Raw genomic sequence first — 23,511 nt, 5'->3', positions numbered from 1 at the left:
GCAAAGCTGGTGGTGCACAGGGAGAGCAGGCACACCCATGCATGCAGAGGGTCCAGGACGGGAGCTGGGGCACAGCCAGCTGGGAGGGTGTGAAAGCGGAGGATCTGAGCCTTCTTGAGAAAGGCAGACACAGAGGATGGAAGAGAAACAAAGACCAGATGAAACATGGATTTGAAAAACACACCCTGCTCTTGAAATTGGCGTGGGGAGGCACCCCAGATTTGAGTCTTCTTACTCCCCAGTACCTAGTGCTTTGGCCTTTGCCCAAATACTTATAAAATTTACTGATAAGATCTAGCCCATAGAATACTGCATTTGTACTGGTATCGCGTGTTAATGTTTCTATAGTGGAATAATCTTTTCTACAAGGAACATGTACACTATCTGACATAAATTAAAACCCCTCTTTATAAACTACTATATCGGACTTCCCTGGTGGCGCAATGGTTAAGAATCTGCCTGCCAACACAGGGGACATGGGTTTGAGCCCTGGTCAGGGAAGATCCCACATGCCGCGGAGCAGCTATGCCCATGTGCCACAACTACTGAGCCTGCAGGCCACAACTATTGAAGCTCGCGCGCCTAGAGCCGGTGCTCCACAGCAAGCGCAGCAAGACAAGCCACAGCAATGACAAGCCCACGCACCGCAACAAAGAGTAGCCCCCGCTCGCCACAACTAGAGATGCCCGCGCATAGCAAAGAAGACCCAACGCAGCCAAAAATTAATTAATTAATTAATTTTTTTAAAGTACTATATCCGTCTGTACAACTTCTCTGGGAAGAACAGAGAGATGGTGTGGGAGAGTGAGAAAGACCAATATTTAGTGCACATCTCTCATGCAAGTGCTCTGCTGGCTCAGATACATTTATCCCCACTTTACAAAGGAGGAAATATGCTCAGAGAGGTTTAGTAATTTTCCCAAAGCCAAATAGCTATTGAGTGGCAGAACCAGGATCTGAACCAACTCTGTTACCTTCAAAGCCTAAGTCCTCATCACAACAAAACTCAATTCATATTTACATTTATCGAATTACATTGAAAACTGGGGAGTTCTTGGCACAGTCCTGAATAAAAGTGAGAAAGAAAGAAATAGCATTGTTCCTACAGTCAACCAAACTTTTTGGAGCAGCTGCTAGATACCTGGCCCTTTTTGGAGTTCAGCAGCGATCACAACAGGAAGAGTCCTGCTTTCATGGACCATGTAGTGGGGAGGAGAGACGGGTGCAACTTGGGTGAGGGATTTCACCTTGCTGGGCCTCTGTTTTCTCATCTGGAAAATGGGACGGGTGTTCCTCATTTTCTGGGATTGTCCAGCCCTCACATTCTCTGATTCCATAAGAAGCATTTGTTTTCCTGTTTCTTTAAAATTCATTCAGGCCACGAGCCGTGATGAATGTTGTTAGCTGCTCCCCAAATCACTCTATTCCCACCCTTTTCCTGTGACTAGGTCTTTACCGAAACATGACTCACAATCAGTCAAGTCACAGAACCTAAGCGGCACCCAGCAGAAAAATTCCAACCCTTGCTTCTCAGGAGCTCTGCGGTCTACCTGCCAGGTAAACTTAACTCACCTGGCACAAGATGGCCATCCCTGGTTTCATATCAACGTGATCTCAGGCACAAACCTCCTTGTTTTTCCATTTTGTCTTTAAGTAACTTGTTGAAACAACTGTACAAATATGACAAACATATAAAATCAGGCATCTTCTGCCCCCAGTGCCTACTAATAAATGATTTTCTGCCACTTTAATGATAAAGATAGAACATTTCAACATTCTGCTGCCCTTATTATTTGTCATTTTTGTTGATATTTCTATTGAATACATCTTTCAATATTTTAACAATGGAACATTTATGTAGGTTGTTCCACACCCAGCCTTTAGTGGAAAAGGTTTTGTTGTTATATTTCTTTTATGTTTCCTTTAAAAATCATTATCCTATTTAAATGGATTAAGTCAATTCTATAGGCATTTATCTTATGAATATTGATGAAATGAATACCTAGAGGGCAGTAGTAGAAGTTGATGGGACTTGAGAACCTCTATTAGCACAGTTAAGTATAAATATAATCTATATGTAAACCAAAGTACAGGCTGAATGACATTCTCTGACTCTTTTTCACTGCCTGCCCCTCAAGCCTGTGAGAAATGGAATATTTCTTGCCAGCTCAGTAAACAAAGGATGTCACAGTCATCAGCACTTGCAGCCCTCCAGTGTGAGCCACGGGCGATGAGGAATTCAGGACACGCAAATACAGAATGCAGGCCCCAGAGAGCTGAGGTGCATATGAAAGGAAGGATTTCAGGGAGCCCAGACTCTGGCATCTTCGTGCACAAAGAAAAGCGCTACATTCCTCACGTTGGGAGAGCTGGTTTTCCTTAGTTAACAATCACCTTTTGATGTTCCCCATTACCTGCGCCAGGGCCCTGCCCTGTCCCCTCCCCCCGATACTTTAGCTCTGGAAGGAAAGAGCCTCGGGAGGAGTTGTCAGCCGCTTTCCCCGCAGTCGGGAGTAGGGGCGGGACGCTGCAGCAGGACCCGGTGCCTCCCTTGCCCCGTTTCCCCTCAGGACGCTCAGGCCGACCCCCTCCCCACGCCCCACAAGCCCCGCGAGCCAGGGCGAGGGCAGCGGGGAGAGGAGGGACCGAAGTTCCCCGGGACCAGACGCTGGGGGCCGCTCTTTCTACACAGCAGCGGCGGGTGGCAGCGAACCCCTGCCCCTCAGAAGCTGGTCTTGCGCTGCCGCCCGGGCAGCGGACCAGGCGGAGGGTCGGCGCCCACTTACCCGGCCCGCGGTCCGCACGACTCTCGCGGCTTCGGCCGCCGGGGCCCGTCCAGAACCGGCAGCCTCAATGAGGCCGCCCTCCCCTCGGCCTCCGGGGAGTTCCGTGACGGCGGAGGGAAGAGACCCCGAGCTGCGGCAGTCCCAGCTCTGCGGAAACGCGGACTCCGTTCTGGGCGCAGGGAGTGGGACCGCTCTGACCCGAGGCCTTCCGGGAGGGAGGGGGCGCCGGGGGAGGGTGCCGCCAGGAGCGCAGGGCCCCGTCGGGGGTCCTGGAGGGGCGGCCAGGCCTGGGGGCCCCCCCATTGTGACCGCAGCCCAGGCCTTTTTCCTGGAATCCTACACAAAAAAGAAAGTTACACGGTCTATAGTAAATATTCACAAATGATTGTTGCTGCTATGCTTACTATCCTATTTAAGGTGTAAAATCCATAAAACACTTTAAGTTCAAAATTAAATATGAATTTTTACCTTTCTAATTATGTCTCTGCTATTCACAATTGTCGTTAATGGATCAGAGACTGTGGCATCACTAGTTAAAAATGAGCTTGTGAAAAAAATAGAACTCAGGCCCACCGGACCTACTGAATCACAATCTACACTTTTACAATCTCCCCAGTGTACTTGTGTACCCATGAATAGTTGAAAGGTACATTTCTACCTCGACATGTCTTTTGTGTCTGAGAAATACACACATTTTATCCAATTTGATATAAATAAAACATTCAAAAATGTATAAGCCTGTGTTGAAACCATCATTTTATCATTTCTTTTCCAGATAAGTATAGTCTCTATACTGGTTTTGTGAATCACATGCCATACTCTTTTCTTATAGTTAGAAATAAGGTAGAGAAAGTTACTTTGTAATATATATATATTTGTGATAATTGAAGACACTCTTCTAAATTAAAACCAGTTCTCTCAACTTGCTGTTTTCTTCTTGGGTCACCTTATAAACTCTTCCCGTGGCCACATGGCATGTGTACCTTTAATTTCAGGGACTGCTGACATTCCAGGATATGGCCATACATTTCTCTCAAGAGGAGTGAGAGTGCCTGGACCAACATCAGTGGAAATTGTACGGGGATGTGATGTTAGACAAGTATAGGAACCTGCTCTCCTTTGGTGAGGATACCTTCCTTCCAGAATTCCTTATCCAACCACAGCGTTTAGAGTCCTTCATTTGTAGAATGTCTCCTGGAATCTTCTGCTTCCTACAATAGGGTTTCAGATTGCAATATTTCAGGAAATATTGGGAGTTTGTGGGTATAATTTATCTTATGCTTTTAAAATTGCAGCCTCCCTCAACCACATAGCACAGGGAGAGCAGCTGGGTGTTTTGTGACCTCCTAGAGGGTTTGGAAAGGGATGGTCGGAGGGAGGGAGATGCAAAAGGGAAGAAATATGGGAACATATGCATATGTATAACTGATTCCCTTTGTTATAAAGCAGAAAATAACATCATTGTAAAGCAATTATACTCCAATAAAGATATTAAAAAAACAATAAAAAATAAAATAAAATTGCAGCCTCCCTTTTAATATACTTTGTAACTGCTTGGGATGTGTCTATATGAACTGTGTACTATATGCTTCTGTTATAGTCCTTACAATATTTTATTGTCTTATTTTCTGTAACAATTTTCCATGGATTCTTTGGGCTTACGGTATATTAAAAGGGAGACAGTGATTCTGGGACTTCCCTGGTGATGCAGTGCTTAAGAATTCGCCTGCCAATGCAGGGGACACGGGTTCGATCCCTAGTCCGGGAAGATACCACGTGCCATGGAGCAACTAAGTCAGTGGGCCACAACTACTGAGTCTGTGCACCACACCTACTGAAGCCGATGCGCCTTCAGTCTGTACACCATTTATTTTTTGGAGAATAAAACCACCTCTGAGTGATTAAAATTTAGACCAGCTAGTCTAAATGCTTTATCACCTGTTCTTCTAAAACACTGATCAACGGAACGAGTTTTACTAGGGATAGCAGTGTAATTGTATTCTGGAGTTCATATCGGCAATATGGTTTATGACCTTGATGCTGGATGACGACATTTCAATGGTATAACTGCTATTAATTGTCTGTTTGTTCAACGATTAAAGTCTCACGTGATCTGAGTTCAGACTGGATTCATCCTGGTTGCTTTCTGTCTATTGCAGATTTCTTCCAGTATGAAAGGACAAGAGCAATACGGCTTACTTTACAAAATGTCTGCAAACTAAATGATGATATAAACTACATTCAATTAATTTATACATACCCTACTGTAGAACTGGGTTTGTTACGGTGGCAGAGCCCGGTAATTATGTAAAACTGAAACCTTTATCTGCACTGGTTCAAGTTCTCTTCCTAAGAATATGTTTATAATCAACATTCTTTCACAATTGACCCAATTTAATTCACCATAGCATTGCTCATATTAACTAAATGGAAAATCCTAGGCTATATACAAATCCAGAAAGGATTTAGATCTCCTGGGAGTGGAGTTCCTTTAAAAATCCTGTGGGGACTTCCCTGGTGGCACAGTGGTTAAGAATTCGCCTGCCAGTGAAGGGGACTCGGGCTTGATCCCTGGTCTGGGAGGTCCCACATGCTGCGTAGCAACTAAGTCCATGAGACACAATTCCTGAGCCCGCGCGCCTAGAGCCTGTACTCCACAACAAGAGTAGCCACCACAATGAGAAGCCCGCCCACTGCCATGAAGATCCAATGCAGACAAATAAACAAAAACACAAACAAACAAAAATCCTGGGAATATACTTTTCAGTAAAAGAACAAAGTGTATTCAGTCCTCATGATTAAAGAGAAAAATCAAATAGTAGTAGGAGGAAAGGTGGCTTTGATTCTCAGTTTGTGGGTTCTGAATCTGAATTAATTATTGTCCTTACCTCAATGAGACACAGAATTGTAACCAAAATCGTCACTACTACAGTTACATATATTGCCAAGATGAGTTTGTTGTTATAGCCATATCCTGAAACTTCTTCTGTGAGCTAAAAAAAATAAGTAACAATTTTTTAAATACAAGGACATGGAAGGGATGAAAGCTAACTATTTTTAATCCTATTCTAAATGATAGTTAACTGTTCTTAAAATACTATAAAACCCAATCCTTTCAGGCGAGTAGCTTCTATAAGAACAAACCAAACTTAGTGTTATTAATCTTATCATTAGCATTTTCTTCTACAATTTATTTATCTACACATTATTTATCTTGTGTTATGCCTTTTCTCGTCTACCCTAGGAATAGTGGCACACTCTCTAAACGAGCAAAATGGGAGATCACTGTCTTAGCCAGTTTCATGGCTGAAGATAAGATACAGACTTGGAGCCCATGGTATTCCTGCTTGGGCACATTAATGGCATATCCTAAACTGAGTAAAAGTCCAGCTCCCATGTGTCAGGGGTTATCCTCACCTCACTTGACTCCTGCTCTTTCTGCTCACTCTGGGCTTCTGTGCTTTCTCTGATATAGTTGTCAGTTTTCCACTGGTCCGTATGCCATTCCGCTTTGGAAACATTTACTTCTTGCTGCTTGCTGAGAAGTTTCATCAGGAGGCCTGTTTGAAAGATGAGGTTGGCACAGGCCAGCTGCACGTGGGCCTCTGAGCAGTCCATTTTCAAAGTCTGGATAACATGAGAAATGAGCTTTTGCATGTCATTGCTGGGGATGAGGGACTGTAGCTGCTGGTTTAGCTGAGTTTCAACTTCATCACCTGGGGATGTGAGCCCTGGGAAAGTGAAGCCTGTGGGCTCGGGGGATAATTCAGTGCCCGTGTTGTGGTACTCCCATTGTGTTTTGTTGGTGTGTTGAACAGTGGGCATACTGTTATCTGCAGCAACAGTAGAATGTGCAGTGGAGACGTTCCTATGGGTAGTTTCCAGGGCCGTTTCCTCCTGGCAGAGTAGAGTTTCCTCTACAAATAATTTCATCAGAATCATTTTGTGCAGTATTGTTTTCTGAACTAGTGTTTTCTGCAGAAGTGTCTGTAAAAGAAAATAATGCTGGAAAAGGATTTTCCTGAGAAGTCACTTCTCTTCAAGGTGAAATAGCCTCTCGTGGAGGGGATATTTTAGACTCCTCGCTACAGAGAATGGAGAGCTTGCAAGCATCATTCTATTGAGTGAACTTTTCTTTCTGAACTTTCGACTCCTTTTGACTTTGGGTTTTCCGTGGACCCGATGAGACTGAGTTTTATGGAAGATGTATTTTTCACCAGAAGGTGAGATTAGTTCAGGAGATGCAATATTTCTAACTCTAGCCTTTACAGCTTCTTAAACAAAAATAGTGTGGGATAAGTCTTTTGATTTGCTTTTAACCTCAGATGGGGATTTTGGACGGATGGAGGCAGAAGGCCTGCCCTTGAAGTACTGTTTCAGGGAAGAGGAGCCTGCTGCCTTGGGTTCCTTTATGAATGAAGACTCTGCATTGGACGACTTTCCCACCAGCTTCCTGGGCCTCTGCACCATGAGAAGCTGTTTCAGCTTTCTTGGGGATGGCCTCCTGAGCCTTCTTTCTTCAGCAGTGTTCGCCACAGATTTCTGGGCATTCCGTTTCCTCCTGACGCTCTCATCTCCCACTGCTTTGAGGTGCATTTTCTATATGCCCCTTGGGCCCTGAGGACCCTGTTCACTCTCAGCAGCTTTTTCTCTGTACTCTCAATCTTTGCTAGGCTGTCTTTCTCTGGTTGGGCAGCTTCCAATTTCTTTTGAAAGATGTAGAGTTTAAACATGGCACCTAAATGGTTGGAACGCGTATGCGTGACAGGTTTATCTTCCTTTTTAACCTCATCAAATTTTTCTTCGGTTTCTGCATCTAACAAATTTTCCAGAAAGTGAAGTTTCTTCAATTTATTTTTATTAGTTGAATTGCTGGATACAGCTTTAACAGAAGGGCTCCTTGTATTGATTTTCAAAATGCCCACTGGCATATCTCCATCTTGTGTATTTGAAAAAAGAAGTTGAATGAATGGTAATAATGTTGATTCCACATCTCCTAGATTTCCCTCTGAGATAAAAGGCAGTATGTAATTCAGTGCACTGATAATATCACTTTTATTATTAAAGTCCAGCTGCTCATTCATGAAGCCTGACAAGCTGACAGCACTTTATCTGAGGATGCCCTCTCTGACTCAATACTCAGCTCGCTGCTGTTCTTCTTCCAGGCTTGCAACACCTTCATCAACGATCCTTTTGCATTCCCTATAGATGTTTCTTCATCTGTCAAAAATAACTGTTTTTGATCATTGAAGACTGATGGGACAGCTTTTAGTCAGTCCACAGCCAAATAAATTAGGAATCAGTCAACGTTTGAGTGCCACTTAGGAGAAAAAGAAACACACACTTAAGTCTATGACTGGCAACAGCAAAATGATATGTCTTGAAAAAGTGGCTATCTACTCAGAAAATTCTGTAGTGTGAAATACACTAACTATATTCAGGATTACTCCACTGGTTCCCAGGGGCCAGAACTGAAGAAAGTCCAAGGCTGGAAGACAAATATTCCCCTACTCAGCGGGACTCTCTGCAGATGTACTGTGACTCCTCAAATTTATATACCCGATCCTGTCCTTCCTCAGAGGCAGAGGAGTGTGAGGCTTCCTCTATCCACCTCTTTAGTGTGCTTGTGTCCTTGCTACTATCACAGATGACCACGACAACGACCGCCGTTAACAGGTCGTCATCTGGACATTTTCTTCTCCACCCACCCACTGAGTCCTTTGCTCACTCCCTGCTTCCATATGTCCCAGCCCTCATAACAGAAGGCTCTATACAGAAAAAAAACACTATGTCCACCTGGGCTCATTGCTAAAATTTGGGCAGGGATCTGGGGTATAAGTTAAGAGATTTGCCCACTTGTATGCCCATGTGGAATGTTCAACAAATCAATGGAATAATACTTGAGGTCCAAAATGCAGAAGGGAAAAGGCAACTTCTGTCAGATGGCTACTTTGCTTTCATTTCATTTTACTTCTAATATTTCCAGCTTTACTTGGGGAACCATCCAAAGCTTCTGACTGTGGGAAGGTAATGTGTACCATTGTGTAGCTGGGCTTCACTTCCAAAAGGATTAAAAGTATTTTTCCTAAGGGTCAAAGGAGGAGGGAAGGGTCATGAGAAAGGAGGAGCATGGGCTTGCAGAGAGCCCCAAACTGGAGGGAGGAGATCGGGGCACTAGGATCATAGCACTTAACACCTCTCACCTTGTTTCTCCTCACCTGTAAAAGGAGATTAAAAATGCCTTTTCTGCCCACTTCTGGGGGACAAGGGAGTAATACAACTAGTAAAAAAAATTGTTTGGGGGAGTTCCCTGGTGGTCAAGTGGTTAGGACCTGGCACTTTCCCTGCTGTGGCCTGGGTTCAATCCCTGATTGTGGAGCTAAGATCCCACAAGCTGTGTGTCACAGACAAAAATAAACAAATTGTGTTGAAAAATCAGCGATATTGTCTTTATATAACTAGCAAAGTGTTATTATTTATGATGTGCTCTAGATCAGCGATAGAGACCTGTATTCAAGCTACGTGGGCATGAAAGCACATTTTGGAAGTCACCAAGTTAGTGCCAATAAATCTAATATATAGAAAAATAGTTGAAAGCCCCTAAGTGTTTTGTGGATAGAAAAGCTTGATATTCAGAGCAAGTTCAGAGCTGGACAGTCTAAGAATGAACTAGCTCTCCATTCCATTAGAAGGGCTAGGTAGCAGCTTCTCGTTATGGAACCAGCAATCTCAGCCTCCAAATAGGACATAGAACAGCATCACTTGTACTCTTTATACAATTGCAGAAACAAACAAAATAAACAAAAACATATTTACACCTGTCCTATAACACAAATGGCACTTGTGACCTAATGTATATAAAATCAGTTTACAAACTGTGATGCACTCTATCAATATGTTCTCATTTGCAGAGAGCATAGCATAGGATATGTGGCCATTAATGTTAATTCCCTTCCCGCTTCCATTCCTTTCTCTTGTCCCTTTATGTATATGGATCAGTAACATTATTAAGCTAACAATGTAACTGAGCAACTATTAGATTAATAATGTAACCTAGAATCTGATTTTTAGCAAAGGGGTAGTTCTTAGAAACTTAGGGAGCTGGAACTCTGAATTAATGAATTAAAATAATGAAATTACATCATTAATTTTAATTTTAAATTAATTTCAAAAATTATCATCATTGATTAAAAATAAAATTAAATTAAAAATTTATTATCCCGCAGTTCAGACTCACCACAATGCGTGAAGTCTGTCAGGCATTCACTGTCACAATGCAGCTTGACTCTCTTACAGACAACCTCAATGGTATTTTTAAATTGGCAGAGGCAGCAGGCCATACGGCTAGGTAAGATCCTATAAACGAAAACACAGATAATTAAATTCATAGTAAAAGAGTTACTTGAGTAGGTAGAAGAGGTAGGCCAAGGCCACCACAGACCAGTTAAAAAAGGAGTTCTTGGGGCATATGGACTGGAGAACTGAATATGGGCCGGTTGGCCAATTGCTGCTCTTGACTGTTGTAAATAAATATAGAAGAGGAGAGAGGTGCCCAACAGAAGGATTAGAATGGCAGTAGATATGGTATGCATAGAAAAAAGGGTATAGGGATTACAATTCGGTGACACTGATCTGTACTTTAATTCAGAAGTATCTCCTTCCAACCCAAAAGCGTCACTTTGGGTTGAGAGTACACAGGAAGAAGGCACACTTCTAAGAAGAGTCTGAATAAGACCACACCTTCTGGAATCCCTTTCTCAGTTCCTATTTGTGAGTAGTAATATATTAGAAGTTATTCTAGTAATAAAAAAGCATCATGTGGTTAAACAATAACAGAGATCGCATTGGCCAAATCTAGACAAAAGGAACATTCCAAAGAATAACATTATTATTATAATAAGGTATAACATAGTTAATTTTTAAAAAAGCACATGAGTTACTGGTGATACTCAAAATGAAGTGGGGGAGCTCTTCTGTATAGAATAATGTCAGCTAATAAATGCAAAATGGATGATAGAATAGGAAACTGTCATTTTGCAAGTATCAATGTAATAATCGATTCAGACAAAGATTATCATTGATACACAGTTGGGTGAAGAGTTGCTTGAAAGTAGGATCTTCACTGATCCCAAAGTATCACCCCACAGATTATTTATCAATTACCAAGGGGAACAATAACTTTACCATGGAGAGATATGGAAGAAACCACCTTAATCAAGTGATCAAACGTAGCACTGGGCCATCCTGCTGGGATGGAGAAATTTCAGCTTCCTCAGGGGATTCTGTAGGTTCATCTCGGCACCCCAAAAAATCCCTACGTAGGCTGTCCTCAGGATAAATGGCATCCCTTTTATAAATGGCAACCCTGCAACTGTTGTTCTAGACCCTGAGTGTTCATTTGAAATTGGCCTATAGTTCCAACAATAATTTTGTCAAGCCGTTGATGCTGAACTAGATCTTTCTTCAGGTTTGGGGGTGAAACAATAAACTTCATTGTTTTTGAGCTGTTACTACCTAGAGGTGCAACAAGTATGAACAAATGACTGGTGACCTTCAGCCTCGTCTAGACCTCTGTGTTTAGTCTTACTTTTGTGTCGAGAAGGGAGAACCAAGGGCTGATTCTGATCCCAGTCTAGCACTGGAACTGCCTCTGGGAGCTTTTGATGTTGGGTTTGCTTGTTATTCAGATCCTGATGTGGAACAGCAAACTGATCTGGCCCTGTAGGCAGCTCTCCAACCGAATCCGGGTCCGGGTATGGAACCCCAGTCTCAGTCAACTTCTGATGAGGCAGGGCCAACATCTGGACTGGAGACACGGACGTTAAGTAATTAAAGCCCCCGGCTTCTGCCAGGGGTGTAAGGGCATGGGGCAATTTGGGAGGAGGGTCTGAGGCCTGTGAAGACCAAGCCTCTGTCAGCCGCGGGGGGTTGGGGGTCACCTGGACGGGGCCCAGGGCCCACTCCGGAGGCTGAACTGCCTGGACTAGAAGCCACCGTCCTTGCCATGTGAGGAAGAGCCGAGGCAACCAATGGCGCAGCCGGGACATAACATGCAGCGGCTCCAGGGGCAGTGGCCCAGGCCAGTGAGGAGGAGGAGCCACAACCTGCGTCTGAGCTGAACCGCTATGCCAGCGCCAAAGCGACGGCTCACGTTAGCAACCGCGCGCCCCACCCCCGCCTAACGTCCCTCGCGTTATTTATGACGTCTTTAGTTACGCCACCGTTATTAGGCTCGTGTGGAGATCCAATCCGCGCCACCAGAGTGGGCCTTTCTGCCAGAGTCCCCAGGGCGCAAGTCATCCTTCCCCTTGCAAAGGCGACAATTACCTCCTGCCGGGCCCTCTTCCCAACCCGCCCTGCCCTCCCTGGCCCCAAACAATGAGGCGGGATTTGGGCTGCAGACCCGAGTGGCCCAAAACTCCAGCAGCCCAGGGGTTGAGGGGGGAGGGAAGGATGCAGAGCTTCCCGAGGAAACCAAAGGACCTGGCATTCTGGGAAATTCAAAAGTGCTAGGCCAGTTCTGGCAATCTGAACTCTTCCTCCTCAAAGCTGAAGTCTGAGAGACATTCCTGCTCCCTTTGGCCACATGGCTGACAAGAAAAGTAGCTGACCTGCAAAATGAGCACCAGTTAGGGTGGCGGGAGGGGAACACACCTTACAATTATTCGAAAATGTTGACATTTCCTGCAAACTCTCAGTATTCACGTCTCATGATTCATACACCACTCTATTATTAGGGGTCACCACTGAATCAGGGATGACTCCAGAACATCTGAAGGAGGAGTTTGGGCAGGTGAGCAATTCATTCTGGGAAAGAGAGTCTAAAACCACGGCCCTTTACATTACTATGGAAAACATCCCCCATCCCAACTTTTCAAAACAGAGCCATTAATCTAGAAAAAAACTACAGTGTCACTTTTCGGAGGTCTACCCTGTGTGCACATACGGAGAAGACACTTAGAATATTAAAGTCAGCATGTTAAGTAATTTTCTTGAAATACTGTAACTAGCACTCAGTTTAATTTCTTCACAGTCCTTTTCATAATCTATTTAATTTTAGTCCTTTTTAATTGTCTGTTACACCTTTAACACCTAAACTCCAAGAGAGAAGGAGCTTCACCTTATTTCCAGTGCCTAGCACATAATGGTTTCTAAATGGAACTGATTCCAAGATTGGCCTCATTTAGGAGTGGATCTCTTGTTATAATCAGGTTTGCAGAATCTTTAGTATCAATACAGAACCCTTTCCTCTCACATTTCATAGGAAGCTAGACTTCTTAAAGCACAAACATGGATACGTTTCAAGTTTCCTTGACTGATTTAAATTGAATTAAAATAATTATTTTATACAGGAAAAAACTTTCAAAATTTTTACATTTTTCAGAACATAACCATCTTTTCTTTCTCTACTTTCTTCCCTTCAAAACAAGCTTTGCAACATTGGGGTGAGTTAAATAATCAGAAATCTAGCCAAAAATTAAGCACTCAGTGACATGAAACACATTTTTTGCTCCTTTTTAATAAAACTCCTATATGCAGTACATTAATGTTTTCTTTCAGAAACTACGTTGACCACTTAATCCCTAATTTGACGAATCCATATAACTGGTTTACAGGAAGGTTCTTTGGCAAAATATTTAACACAAGATATATATGAGATGCTGAGATCTGGGTAATATACCTTACTTGAAAGGCATGAATAGTTTTTAAACAGTGTAGCATAATCACACTTAAGACGGTAGTTACTTTGTTTCCAAATCCCTGCAATTCTATTTGAGGGGAGTTCTAAAAGGCCTGTGTCTTCTCCTGTGTCCACAACCATAGACGTACACTGGTGGCCCTCAATCCTGCTCTCCAAACTTCAAATAAGGGGCCAGAGACAAAGCCCAGGACTTGGAAAAGTCCTAGAAATTCCCTGCCTCAAAAGCAGTTTCACCTTTTCCTAAGTAAGACAGAACTGAGTAGATATGCTGAAGTCTTCCACATCCTGCTGGTTGTTTTGAATTATGGCTACACTGGCTGTGTACCCCTTGAGCTTTTATCTCCACATACTTGAATTAAATCCTGTAGTTCCTCTTCGCTTCTAGCATCTGTGACCTCTTCACAGGGTCTATATGCCACAGCCGTTTTACCACTTTCTGTAATAAAGTTAACAAGGATCAATTCAGAAGTTTTCTTGTTCTAAAACTTCCTATATACAATGGTAGCACCGACTAATTAGACATTCTTTTGACTTCTAAAAACAGAAAATAAGACCATTTTCCTAGAAGTTCCCTCATCTGACACTTCAGTTTTTATTATAATTATTTGTGAAGACATATATAAGAAGTATCAACTTTATGATAAAGTTTTCAAAAACTTTATGATCTTAGAAATAAGAACTAAGGGGATTTCCTGGTGGCACAGTGGTTGGGAATCCGCCTGTCAGTGCAGGGGACATGGGTTCGAGCCCTGGTCTGGGAAGATCCCACAGGCCGCGGAGCAACTAGGCCCGTGCGCCACAACTACTGAGCCTGTGCTCTAGGGCTAATGAGACACAACTACTGAAGCCCACGTGCCACAACTACTGAAACCCCAGCACCTAGAGCCCGTACTCCGCAACAAGAGAGGCCACAGCAATGAGGAGCCCGCACACCACAATGCAGAGTAGCCCCCACTCACCCCAACTAGAGAAAGCCCATGTGCAGCAACAAAGACCCAACACAGCCAAAAACAAATAATAAATTTATAAAAAAAAAAAGAAGTAAGAAATGAATAAGGAATAAGGACATAGAAATTAAAAGCTGTGGAAACAAAAATGTTCAATCAAAATAGAAATAAATAGGAAGGCATTAGGTGGGAGTCAAAGTGAGTTCAAACCTGGGAGAGATACCACTGGACTATAACAATGCTTCCTATTAGAAGCAAGGCAAGTGCCTACTCCTTGGGACCAAAATTCTACCAGATACAATGAACATAGCTTTGGAGACAGAGACAGAGAGAGGGAGCATTTGAACACTCTACTGGTAGAAACTGGCCCATGTACCCTTTGGACAATACAGCTTTCCTCAAGGCAAGCTAGAACCACCAGGCTTTTTGGTCTAAGGAGTTTTGGGTACATATAAGGAGTACCTTGGCATATTAGGCACAAACAACCCAGGAATTTAGTTTGGTTCTTAAAGGTTGTTACCCAGAGTTGACAGCTGATGGAGATTCTGCCTGACGACCAGAGAAGTCAAACTTCACTGGAAGGACTGCCCAGGCTGGAAGGCCAAGACCAATCCAGGGTCAACTCTTACAAGCAAATAAGGTCTCTGACAACTTAGCTAGGATTTCTCAGCCTCTAAGCCTGCAGGGCTGTGAAGCAGGGGAGCAGTTCTGTTCCGGGAATCTACTAATCATAAAGTTTCCTTTGGGCACAGCCTGTGACATTCTCACCGCTGTATAACTCGATAGGGAACACAATCAACGCTATTCAATAGCATGACCAGTTTCAAGGCTCGCAAAAACATAGCCGATTATTATATAAGAATCACATTAACCCAATACATTAGAAATGAAAACTGAAATTCAACTGATTCCAAAAAGATAGCCTAATAAACACTTCAACAAGAAAACAACGGTAATAATAATAGTCAATATACTTTGTCTGCTTACTATGTTTCAGGCATAGTTCTAAGCTTTTTACATTCATCATCTTATTTACTCTTACAATATCCCCCATTTGGTGGTAAGCTGAATTACTAACCCTATTTGCAGATAAAGAAATTGCAGCTTAGAGATATTAAATACCTACAAATGTCTCTGGCTACAAAAATCTAAAATTGCAACAACAACAAGAAAATCTAAGAGACAAAGTTAGGACTCAAACACAGGTGTCCAAGGCTTATAATCACTACACCATTCTGTATGATAAGCAAGCAATTGAGGAAGAAGTGGATCAAACACTTCCTGTATGAACTGAGGCAAGTCATTCTACATCTAAACACTGGGGACAATAATATTTGCTGTCGTTCTTCTCATAAATGCCACGAAGAACAAATTTAAGACTGTTGCTGTGAAAGCATATGGGGAATGAAAGAATATGTAATGTTTTAGATAACCATTATTTTCATCCAATTAACTTTTCAGATAAGTTTATTTGCTCACTGAAACTGAAGCACTTCAACGACAATCAAAAAAGTCTTACCTAAAAGCACAATCAGTAATCTCTGAAATGCAACTGTCATAGCTTTCTGAATAGCAAAGCTTCTGGGTTATCTTCCTTTTCATAAACAACAATAATGACCCTAAATCCAACCAAAACAGATGAATTTAAAATGCCTATATGAATAACTGATTTCTAGATTATATGTTTAAAACTAAAAATGCATCTGTGATTCTTAGATCATTACCTTAGTGATTAAGGGCAGGCACAACACTGGGCTACGGGTGAATGTCTCCGTTGCAGGTATACCCTGGCATGGCATATTTTTACAGCTCAGATCTATTCTGGAAGTTCCTAAAATACTCGACGGGAAATGCAAACTAAAATCGTGAAAGAAATCTCATATTACAGATTTCAAATGGACAAGCTTAGGCTGCACTGCTACAGACACTGCTCTCCTCTGCGTAAAGGGCTGGATTCATACAGTGAGATAGATTTGGTTGTAGTGCAGATAATCTGGCCTCTCCTCCACCATCACCCACTCACGTGAATGGTGGAGCCTCCTCCACCCCATTCGATAACAGCCCTGCCTCTGACTTAAAACCGTAAGCCCAAGTGCCATGGATTCTAGGAAAAAACTCAGTAGCAATTGGAATCCCCTTTCTAGGGATCTACATTTACTTTTTCCGCTCAGGCCATTTTATAGGAGGCAAAGGACTGAACATTTACACATGAGTTTATTTCAATCTTCAGACAATGATTTTGTTGAGATAACTGAAGGCCAGATTACATGTGTATTTGAAGAATTATTTTAGCACAAAACAAATTATTAACCAAACAAATAATAATAATAATAACTAATTTTCCCCCCTCCTAAGCTTCTTGGCAGGCAGTGAGTTCTAAAATTCTAAAGTTTAAGGTGCTGTCAGGTATTGCCTAAGATAAAAACCTATATTGTCGGGCAGAAAAGTTCTGCCCAGGGCTTTAGTTGCTTAGAAAAGGTGATGATGTATATGAAAAGTTGAGTTTCAGAAAGAAAGGAAAAAAGAGAAATCCCACTGCCTCACCTCCCCACACACACACATACTGGAAAACAGATCTTCCTCCAACTTATCCAAAGGTTCCTCAGCCATTCCAACTCCAGGACTCCTGCACTCGTGGGAGGGCAACACCACCTCTAAAGCACAGAAGACCTTCAGGCTTTGCTTCTGAAGTTGTGTCACAATATCTTCATTTTCCCTTTCTTCAAGGTTAGAAAGATCCTGAAGCTGTTAGGATTTTGAATTAAACGCTAGACTTCAACATATTCTTTGTTAGAAATAAAAGATAAACTCCAGGAATCCCAGGTAATAGTTTAGGTATGCTATCCCTTCAAAATCAACTGAGACTTGCAAATGAATGACTAGATATGGCCAACTATTTTTTATGATATACCATAGAAATACTGGAGAAAATTATGGACACCACCATCCAAGTCATTGAGATTATCACTAATTCTAGGTGGAAGGCCAATGCTCAGATACTTCCATGTGGAAGTCTCTCACATCTCCTCCCCATAGCCCTGTTCTATTCTTCTCTGTAAAGTCTAGGAGTTCGATGTTGAAAAGAGTCTGGTTAGTCAAAGAAAGTCTACAGAGTTTACCTTAGTGATCCTTTTTGACCACTCATGGAAAACAAAAATGTAATTTGCCAATTCTTGGCATCTGGAGCTGTTTACGGCAAGCGTATTATGATGAACCACCTTATGTCTGGTGCCAAGACGAACCTAAAGACATAAAAGACTTAAAACTATCACAACCCTACATAGAGATTTATTTTGGATATACCTGAGATTTATTAATTCCAATTTCATAGAGTGTTTGTGAAGATTAAGTAGGACATTTTAAGCAATGAGTTCACAGTGAGTCCTAAATAAATGTTATTTATTATTTTTAAGTCAGTACTTTTCTGCATCATTTCCAGGGCCCCTGATTAATAGAAGGTTCCCTGACATCCGGTGGTGAAAGTGATGATGAAAGCATCCAAGGAAGCCCAGCAGAAGCCTATTATGGGGCTGGGGGTAAGCAAAGGAATGGACTGTTTTACTCATCTCATCCTGTAGATCCTGCTTGAGAATATGACCTGAAGAGGAGACAAGATGGACCTGCCACTGAATTAGGACCTTAATCTGTAGCACTCCCTCCCCAAGTTACTAACCCCTGTTAGAAGAGGGAATATGTATACCTCTATAAATGTAAATAAAGCATCAAAAAGAATTAGAGATTCATCTGCATTAACAGGCTTCTTTGAGAGTGCAAATATTTCCAGTCTTAACTCTCTAAAGAACTTACATATTACTGTGGATTTTATACATCACTACTTCTTTCTGAAACGTCTATTTCCATTTGAACAGGGTGTAGTATATAAATCTAGTCATAAAAATTCAAATAATACAAATAAAATCAAAGTGTTGTTAATTCTTTGTTGATTTGTTTGTGCATCTTCCTCTTTCACTAGTTTATGAGCTCCTTCAGTGCTTGAAGGAACCATATATTATTCTTTCCTTGTTACCAGAAAGAAGAATACATATTGGCATATAATAGAGGAGTGATGGTCTGTTGACTGAGTGAATGAATGAGTACATAAGAAAATGAAGTTACTTTCTCCAACTGAAGTTGCCTGCTGGGAAGGAGAAATGAAGATTAATTTTTAAATATTGAGTGTCGCATGGGATGCTAGGCCCTGTACGGTGAGTCATAATGGAGCTGTCGTGGACAATTAGGAAGCTTCAGAAGGGCTCTGAGCCCCTGGGTAGTAGAGACAGCTGACATCTGGGATAACCTTGCCACAGGTCTTGCTGGCAAACCTTTCCCTTTGTGCTACTAAGAAAAGCTCAGATACATTAGGCCTTTCCTTGGTTTTATTTTAAGATGTTATTCTCTTTTCTGTATTTATAAAAAACACAGGGGAAGTAAGATAAGAAGTATGTATACCTGCCAATGAATAAAAGAACACATAATTGGAACTTCCGTGCTGGTGCAGTGGTTAAGACTCCATGCTCCCAATGCAGGGGGCCTGGGTTCGATCCCTGGTCCGTGAACCAGGTCTCACATGTATGCTGCAACGAAGAGTTTGCACACCAAATTTCAGGAGCCTGCAAGCCATAAAAAAAGGAGCCTGCCTACTGCAAGTGGGGAGCCCACATGCCACAACTGGGGAGCCCTTGAGCCGCAACTAAGGAGCTATCTGCTGCAACTGAGATCCAGTGCAAGCAAATAAATAAATAAAATTGAAAAAGAACGCATAAGTAAAGTAGGGAAAAATTTCGGGATTGTGGGTAGTAAACTAAGGCTCTGCATTAAATATACAAATCTAATACGAATGCCCTTTCCTCTCAACTCTATAGTGACTTGGAGAACATTTTCTTCATTACGCTATCAGTGACGGGCTATATGCTGTGAAAATCTCACAACCTATGCTTATGGAATGGTCTTTATGTCCAATATAAGAAAAGTACTCATTACTCACAACTGATACTAAGTAACTGTTTCATAATCTTTCCAGGACCATCTGTCATATCTGAGTGGTACGTGAAATGGTCGCAGGGTCCGCAAATAAAAGCATGTCTGACAAAAATCATTTCAATCCCAGGGAGTACAGCCAGGATTGAAGAGGGAGTTAAACAGGGTACAGAACTGAGAGTTAGTGTACCTGGAGTCACATCTGAGGAGAGTTCTCAGATTCAATAAAGGTGAAATCAGTGAGCAAAGAAATATGGGTGTGAAGAGGCAGCAAGGTCAGTAGGAAGTAGCCAGAACAAGAAGCCAATCAGAGAAGACACACAATTATAAAGGGAAAGGTCTGGGAAGACTAAGCCTCACTCTCTTATTCAGAGGAATTGAAAAGGCCCTGAACATAATGAAATGTTAATTCTGGGGAGGTAAAACTGGACGGCATGTTAATATGGAATAAGGTTTCTACAATGCACTAAAGAATATTTACCCATTTTCTGGAATCTGAAGTGAGTTCTTAATAGGCAGTTTGAGAGTGATGATGATGATGAAGCCTCCTTTATCTTACATCTGACAAAAGTTTGTCAAGCTCGGGACTTCCCTGTTGGCACACTGGTTAAGAGTCTGGGTGCCAATGCAGGGGACACGGGTTCGATCCTTGTCCGGAAAAATCTCACATGCCGCAGAGCAACTAAGCCCGTGTGCCACAACTACTGGGCCTGTGCTCTAGAGGCCGTGAGGCCCAACTATTGAAGCCCGTGTGCCTAGAACCCGTGCTCCACAACAAGAGAAGCCGTCGCGATGAGAAGCCCATGCACTGCAACGAAGAACAAACTCCGCTCGCCACAAATAGAGAAAGCCGGCATGCAGCAACAAGACCCAACACAGACAAAAATAAATAAATAAATTCATTAATTAATTAGAAAAATTTTTGTCAACTTCACATATTTAAAATCCACATAAATGTATATATAAGTAAGATTCTTGTGAAGATTTCTTAAATTAAGGGGCAGCAGAAAATGACATGGGGTTTAACATCAGTTAAGTTTGGGTTTGGCCTCTAGTTTCCACGTTTACTGTCATGAACCTTAAGTAAGTCACTTAAGCATCCTGAGTTCGAGTTTCTTCATCTAAAAAAAAAGAAAGAAACAACTGGGGAACTGGGGGAACAGTGGAGCAGTGCATGTGAGAGCATTCTGTACACCACAGTGCTGTACAAACGCTGGCCATTATTTTTGTTTGTCGGTTTGTTTGTTTTTTCCCTGGTATCTTAGTTCCCAGACCAGGGGTTGAACCCGGGCCCTCAGCAGTGAAAGTGCAGAGTCCTAACCAGTGGACCACCAGGGAATTCCCGATGGCCTATTAGTTTTAAATTCAGCACTTCATCCCAGTAGAGCGAAGAATTGCACATTTGGACCCACCTTCACTGGAGATGTGTGAAAAAGCTGCTTCTGGTCGCATGGCTTTTGGGCTCTGTGGGCATCCCTTGCTGAGTAAAACTTGATGATGGCAGAGAACCCAGGACCTCCCACTGCTGCGTTTGGGAAGAGTCGGACCGAATACAGAAGGCCAAACTGAGAGAAGACTGTAAACAGAGAATGCTTTAGGGTGGTCTCACACTAAGTAAGTGCAGTAAATTTCAGGCCTAGGAAACCAAACAGCTCATTCCTTTATATTCCCCCAGCCCTTCACCGCAGGCAACTGTGGTGAGCCTGTAACTCCAAACACTTCTCATTTCATGAACAAGGTTTCCTCTGAAATCCTAAGTTTCGAGAAGCATTAGGAGGCAATTCCTTCCGCTGGGGACTAACTCTCAGAAATCTATGGGGGTGAGCCAACTGCTCAGGTCGTCTCTAGAACTAAGATTCCTCTCAGCAGAGACCACAGGCAGATGAGGTACTGAAGCAGTACCCCGGGGCGCCCAGTTACTGGGGCGCGGGGTGTCTTCCTCCACCCTTCCCTCCCCTCCGGCTCGGCTCAATTGCAAAGCCTCGGGGGTGGGTCCAGAGCTCAGCTCCCACACCAGCAAGGTTTTGTCACCCTCGATGGGAACCGCAAAAGGTACCAACTGCACCATCCCACCGTCACCGCACGTGCGCTGCTCGGGGTGCAAGCGGACTACGGTTGCGCATGCGCACCCGTGCTTTTTAAATACTTAGTGCCAATAAATCTAATATATAGAAAAATAGTTCAAAGCCCCTGAGTGTTTTGTGAATAGAAAAGCTTGAGATTCAGAGCAAGTTCAGAGCTTGACAGTCTAAGAATAAATTAGCTCTCCATTCCATTAGAAGGGCTAGGTAGCAGCTTCTGGTTATGAAACCAGAAACTCTCAGGCTCCAAATAGGACATAAAACAGCATCACTTGTACTCTTTATAAAATTGCAGAAACAAACAAAATAAAACTATATTTACACCTGTCCTATAAGACAAAGGGTACTTGAGACCTAATGTATATAAAATCAGTTTACAAACTGTGATGCACTATATCAATAAGTTCTCATTTGCAGAGAGCACAGCATAGGATATGAGGCCATTAATGTTAATTCTCTTCTGTAGTGGGATAACTGAGGACATGGAAAGGAGACGTGACCCATGAGCCCCTCCGCCAGCAAACTGAGGGCTGGCGAATAAGCCAGAACTGCAAACAGTCCTGATTGCTTTGAGCCCCCCCCCCACCCCCTCGGCAAACCGGGGGCATGCAAATAAGCCAGAGTTGTGAACAGTTCTGGATGCTTCGAGCGCCCCCCGGCAAACCGGGTGCCTGCAAAAGAAGCATTGAGTGCTTTGGGCACTGATCCATGAGATGTCCTCAGTATAATCAGAGTGGTGGGAACGCAAGGAAATGTCCTTGTGCTACTTCAGTATAATCAAAATAATGGTGGGAACTTTGTGCTGTTCTTGCGCTCAAGGACGAAGCACGGCAGGTGCTCACGAAAGCCAATTATTGCTTGTATAATCAATAAAAGCATATGTTGCTGCTTTGGCATTTCTGGAATGTTAAGAAAACAAGTCTTAAAATGTAAATCTAGATAATGCTTTAATAAAAGCTACCACAGCAAGACAGACGGCGCTGTTTTGCCTGAGCGAGCGGCAGCCCTCTCCTGCTGTGCTTTGGCACAATTCATCTCGTGTGATGAGCTTACTTTTGGCCCTGTCCTAAGAAACTACAACATTTGGCGCCCGAACAGGGACCTGAAGGTAAGTAAGTAATCGCGTGATCGCGGGACCGAAGGGGAAATTGGTCCGCTCAGAGTAAGCGAAACCTTCGGCAACAGTAGAGTAACTGTAATGGGGAATTCCCATTCAGTAGAATTCCAATATAGTAAACTCCTGAAACAGTTATCATGGATTTCAGGAGTAAAAGTGAAACAGGAATCTTTTGATGAATTGTTTGCACTGGTACATAAACATTGTTACTGGTTTCAACCTACTGGTCACAACCAGTTAAATTTAAAAGTTTGGAAACAGGTTATGCGAGCCTTAAGAAGAGCTCATCAGCATGGAGACCCTATACCTGTCCGTGTTTGGTCTCTTTGTAAATTAATTTCCCTTGCCCTGAAACCATTACAATCTGAAACGAAAAGTGACAATGGGGCGCCTCTTCAGCGTCCGAATTCTGCTCCCCATCATTCTGCTGCTTTTCGTACTTTGTTTCGTGAGTCTCCTATAGAGGACCTTCCTCCGCCCCCTCCTCCCCTTGTGTCTGAGACAAGAGAGAATTTTTCGGATTCCAGTGATGAAGGGGCTTTTTATGATGGTAATAACGATCGGAAGCAGGTTAGCAAACAAAATGAAATGCCACTTTCTCAACAGAATGAGATTTCTGACATACTTTCAAAGTTAAAAAATTTGATGACTAAACTGGGAGAAAATAAAAGCAATACTACTACTCCTTCATATCAGGAGCCATGTCCTACTATTCCTTCGGCTCCTCCTTTAGAATTAGCAGCTTATCCTGTTGGAGCCTCTCGTCGTTTCGCTTTCCTCTAAAACCTGAATCTAATAGAGTATTGTTGGAAGAAGAGATGAATAAACAAGAAAAGCAATATTCTAAATCATTTTTTGCTTTCCCTATTGTTAGACAAGCTATGCCTGCTAATGATCAATT

The 23,511-nt window shown here is 42.7% G+C and overlaps 2 protein-coding genes across 3 annotated transcripts in view; both read right to left on the bottom strand.

Moving 5' to 3' along the window:
* The window catches only part of LOC132423415 (RAD52 motif-containing protein 1-like), a 50,483-nt gene extending 29,003 nt beyond the window's left edge, over positions 1-21,480 (bottom strand). Inside the window, exons 1-5 of one of the 2 annotated variants that reach the window (XM_060009158.1) lie at positions 21,386-21,480; positions 20,825-21,011; positions 17,555-17,677; positions 17,000-17,180; positions 16,022-16,029 (exon numbers count right to left, since the gene is read on the bottom strand). In XM_060009158.1, the coding sequence (XP_059865141.1) occupies positions 16,022-16,029; positions 17,000-17,180; positions 17,555-17,677; positions 20,825-21,011; positions 21,386-21,480 (594 nt within the window). Of the gene's footprint in view, positions 1-16,021; positions 16,030-16,999; positions 17,181-17,554; positions 17,678-20,824; positions 21,012-21,385 lie in introns of those variants that run through there. The other variant, XM_060009151.1, reaches the window with a different exon arrangement.
* Positions 2,685-11,833, bottom strand: LOC138414073 (leucine-rich repeat-containing protein 37A3-like). The gene is given in 9 exon segments (XM_069540658.1): positions 2,685-3,122; positions 5,675-5,779; positions 6,204-6,663; positions 6,665-6,860; positions 6,863-7,405; positions 7,408-7,893; positions 7,896-8,006; positions 10,024-10,142; positions 11,301-11,833. Coding segments are annotated over 9 exon segments (2,991 nt in total).
* Positions 21,481-23,511: the final 2,031 nt, after the last annotated feature.

Source organism: Delphinus delphis, chromosome 1 (assembly GCF_949987515.2).
Source record: "Delphinus delphis chromosome 1, mDelDel1.2, whole genome shotgun sequence".
NCBI classification, from domain to species: domain Eukaryota; kingdom Metazoa; phylum Chordata; class Mammalia; order Artiodactyla; family Delphinidae; genus Delphinus; species Delphinus delphis.
This window is presented reverse-complemented; position numbering and strand designations above follow the sequence as displayed.